A 4,752-nucleotide genomic window follows, 5' to 3' on the forward strand; every position below is an offset into this window, starting at 1 on the left:
TGATCCATAGCCTGCGTGCAGGCTCCCAATCTGAAGAAGAAGGGTTTTCACCTAATCCTCGACCAGAGAGCGTGTTCACAGGCAATTAATCCAGGACTTCTCAAGCCGCAGTTGCTCCAACACGCCGGTCTCGTCGGTCTCGACCATTGTCTGAAGTATGGCATGGCCAGCGTACAGTCTGCAGATACTGTTTCTCGGGTCTGATATCATCCTAGCATTAACAGTGAAGACTGTATATACCTTTCTTCCGCCTATTTTCTTGTCAGGAGTAAAAGGTTATCAGGGCTTAGAAGACTTACGAATGCTGACACGTTTAAAAGAGACCTTGTTGATGTACGGTGTCTCTATCGATCAGCAAACAATTTCTTATGTTATACTTCAGTCGATGATTTTTGTGTTAATTTGGCATATACAGATGTAATTTAATTTCGCTTTGTCTTTGCCCTAGCAAAATGATCAAAGTATTTTTTTTTCTTCTAAGTGTTGAATGAAAGTGTTCGAACTAGGGCCGCGGCTAAGCGATTAGCCAAGTTTATTCAACATGATGCTAGATAAAAGTGTTTGATCGTTTAGCCAAAACTTTCTGCATTTTGTTTATACCTTTCAATGTATCTCCTTGTGAACGTCTTTTAAAAGAGTGATTTCTGACGAAAACTGTATGTATGCCTTTGATTTCTTTATCACGTAGGCAAAATAGTTTAAAAATACCATTCACATATTAGATTAGCGTATAGGTTCCAATTCTGGATTCTCTTAAATGTTTTGTTGATATATCTGCATTTTAGTTTGTGAACAGCTTCCAAATATGATTTATTAGCGACCCAGATATACCTTTGTGTTTCTAGTAAACAAAATACATTTATGTCGTAAGTGAAATCTGTTTATTAGTTTAAAACCTTCTAATGAAGTACAGTTTAAGTGTTACCCTACTTCCTCAATTTCTATAGAATTTCATTTACAATGTTTATTTTGGCTACCACTTTTCTAGTTCACTGAATATTTTGCTAGCTATTTTAGTGTAGTTTTAATTCTTTCTTTATATTGTTCAGCTATGCAGCATGTCTATTTATTTCCTGTATTGCAACTGAGATCTCCTAGCTGATAAGTTCAAGTCGATAAATCGTATAAACATATTTGAATGCATATTGCCATTGGTAATGGAATATCTGTAGAGAGTAGAAATGTTATAGTACAAGTTAATAACACATCAGAAAACTTACTAAGCTGTGTTTAAGCAATTGGAAATGAATCATCCTCACTTAGATTAAGTGTTGCTACTTGTAATTAAGTAAAAACAAGGTGAATATAGATTTAATAATCTCTAAATTGCGGATAGAAAGTTAACTTAATGAAATGATACTCAAAGCTAGATACGATTACACAAGCCTATTTGAAAAAAACTGATGTTTCAACTGCATAATTAGCTTACTTTACATTATTATGCAATGGACAAACTATACTGAACATACATTCTCCTTGTTTAGTATATACAGTAACTTTGGTCATATTTATAGGTCGCACATTATTACAAGAAATAATCAAAAAAGCTTTACCAGCTTCTCAGGATCCTTCAAAGTAAATTAAACCTCAACAGATATTTTCTCAAGTCAGTCCAAAAGTCAAGACGTTCCGCAACAGCGGTCCACCATGCTGCGCAATAACGTCTTTGTCAACTGACCAATCGGTACCATAATTATATCTAAGCCTTTCAATATTGACCGCGTACGTCAATCAAAATATTGCTTCCGGGGGTCTCACGCTTTTTTTTGCCTCATCAAAATTTTGTGTCTGTCTGATCTTTTACTTGAGGAAATAAACCATACGATCTTGTTGTTAAACCACAATAAGAAAGAGTTTTGTTGAATCAAATCATGTCTGATCAAACATATATTGTACACCTCTACTGTCATTCCGCTTCTCCTACACCCCCTCCCCCAACCCATCAACCCTCGCCCTTCCCCTCTCCCCCCGTCTTTATCATGACCATTCGGCCATATGACAATTCTTGCCTAATTCAGTAATTTCTTTCGAACTAAGTGAGCTGAAACGAAAAAAATTTAGCTAGCACTGTGTGGAACTTCAATGATTATTGAATAAGTGGATGAGTTGTTGAGATAATAACAATCCGAAACAATCCTAGTAATTCGGCTTTATGATCTCTATAGCTACTGGCAGTACGATATAAAAAGATAGCTAACTCGGCATTGTGCAGAATAGATTTTTTCAATTATTATCCCAGAATAGATTTTTTCAAACACAACTGTCAACATTTTCTTTGTCAATAAAGCGCCTAAAGCAGGCCTGGATAAGCGCTATCTAAATATTTTTAACAACCAACTTCTACGAATGCCAACTGCATAATTAACATCGGTGCAGCAAGAACTTTGATTTTTCTCTACAAAACAATGTCAGTGAAACAAATAAAGTTTTAGCTTATTTTTTTGGAGTCCAACCTTTCTGGATAAACATCATGAGCTTCTTTTTGTGCAATGGATTTGAAATTCCAAGGTACTGCATCATTTCCGTATCCAGCTCTAGTAAAAAGTTGCCGTCAATCGACTCCTTCACAAATCTATCCACATACGCGCTTAAGCCAAGCTTCATTAGCCATCCGGAGACTTCGGACACCGAGATGTCCTTCAAATGTTCTTTGCCTTTGTCTTGCACCACTCCAGCATCGCGTTCTGCCTTATCAAGTCGCTCGCTTACTGCTGACATTTCTGCTTTACTATGTGATTCGGCGTTTTGCGAAGTCAACTTAGTTGGGTTGTCTGGGTTGTCTTTACTTTCGCATGTCTTGAAACTGCTGGAATTTTGCAATGGCGGAGCAGGGTTCTGGGCTCTTGGCAGCTGTTTCTCTTCTGATTTCTGTTTGATCACATTTGGCGTTAGTTTGCCGTGTGGAAGAGGAGCGCTTTTCAAGCTTTCCTTCAGCGAAACGGCAGGACTTACAGAATTACTTGGAGAGTTTGCCTTTGGAGGTGAAGCAAATTGAATATTCTCGATACTGTCGTAGTACTCCTCTGTTTCATCAGGTCCGTTGTTGTTGTTTATTACTGTTGGTGGTGCAGTGCAGTGGTGGGAGCTTGGTGGCTGTTCCCGTTCTAGTGCTTTTTGCCTGGAGCCATTTGGTTTCGGTTTGACAAGTGGAGAGGAAACCGGTTTCGCGCTTTCCTTTGGAACAGCAGGTTTGATAGGTTTATTTGCAGTTTTTAGCTTAGAAGGTGAAACAGATTGGGTACCACTGATACATCCGGTGTGGTCTCCTGCCTCATCAGGTCTGTTGTGGTGAGATGTTACTTCTGAGTTTGGGGGTTCATTGTGTTGTTCGATGTTTTGTGGCGTGGTGTTTGTTGTGTTGGCAATTGCCAATGGCGGAATTGATTGATGAGGTTTCTCTTTGTGTACATTGGGCTTTTTGGCAACTGGAGGAGGAGGACCCGGTTTCTCAGTTCCTTTTTGAACTTCAGAACTTGCAGTGTTTTTTGGAGGTTTTCGCTTGGGAGATGGAGCATATCGAGTTTCGCTGTCTGTTGTTTTTAATTTTGTATTTTGCTTTAAGTTTGATTCATTTAATTTCAATGGTGCTCTAGGTGGAACAGGAGGAATAAGCTCTTCGTAGATGTCGTCAGCTTGTGGTTCCTCGATGTCTCGTTTGATATCTGCAATATCAAAGTTCCAAGATGCTTCTCCGTTTCCGCTTAAGATTGTCGACTCAATTTTCACTTTCTCTTCGATTAGTAGACAAATTTCGGTGAACAGCTTTTGGTCAAGGTTTAAACTCTCTTTTTGGACTCTTAATTCCAAGTCAATCGGAAGTTTCACAACTCTTAAATCCTTTCCAACCAAGGTAGAAACTATTAAAACTTTTTCCTGTACTATTTCTTTTAAAGTAACAAGTCCTTCTAACATCGTCCTCTTGTTTATGTTTGTTTCACCGAGTGGTTGTGTTCCAACTCGAACTCGCACTCGTGTAGGAAGGAGGTGTTGATCAATGACATCTCGCATAGTAGTCGGATTAATGTCTTCAAGAGTTTCAAAAGGTCCAACCTGGTCACCAGAGAGGGTTATTGAACGAGTTGATCCTTTTACCCAGCACTTTAGCTCCATGACGCCAGCAGCATTTGGTGATGTCTCTACAAGACGAAGTATGTCCCCGACTTTGACCCCACTTCGAGATATGTTCCCAAGCGAGCGAACATATTTCGGAAATTCAGCAATAAGCTCTTCAACAGTTTTGTACTCGTCGCCGCATCTGTTCGGAATACTCTCAAATATTTTCTCCGGGTAGTTTAAAGGGATACAAAAGCGATTTCCTTTCTTGTCAAGAGCTAGAACCTGAGGTACATCCTTCATGGCGTGCAAGTAAACAATTTCGCCTTGAGACCACGATTGTTCCTCGTATTCATGATCGTATCCTTCGACAATTTGAACAGTTGCAGGGAGATCACAGTCTGTCAAGAACTCGCAAAGCAAAGAGGAATCGAGCAGGCTCATGTCTGGATTATACGGCATTATTACTCATTTCAAAAGCGCTTCCGTCTGTAAGCAACTCTGAATTTGTTATTCGTGTATCCAGTATTTATTTCAGATTAAAATCATCGCGTGACACTCATAACAAAGTGCCTCAGGGGGTATCTCGATACCTTTCCTCGGCAATAAACTTATCACTTGGCCAGATGTTTTGACGGGTAAATCACATTAATTTAACAACTAGATTGTTTCGTTCTCGAAGCAAACTATATTTTAGTA

General features: G+C 39.0%; 1 protein-coding gene across 1 annotated transcript; it reads right to left on the minus strand.

Annotated features, from left to right (window-relative positions):
• Window positions 1–858: 858 nt before the first annotated feature.
• LOC144649385 (uncharacterized) lies at window positions 859–4,575 on the minus strand. The gene has a single exon (XM_078508871.1). The coding sequence runs from the start codon at window positions 4,513–4,515 to the stop codon at window positions 2,434–2,436; it is 2,082 nt and encodes a 693-aa protein (XP_078364997.1). The 5' UTR covers window positions 4,516–4,575; the 3' UTR covers window positions 859–2,433.
• Window positions 4,576–4,752: the final 177 nt, after the last annotated feature.

This window comes from Oculina patagonica, chromosome 4, assembly GCF_052425735.1.
Source record: "Oculina patagonica isolate OP01 chromosome 4, crgOcupat, whole genome shotgun sequence".
Classification (NCBI taxonomy): Eukaryota; Metazoa; Cnidaria; class Anthozoa; order Scleractinia; family Oculinidae; genus Oculina; species Oculina patagonica.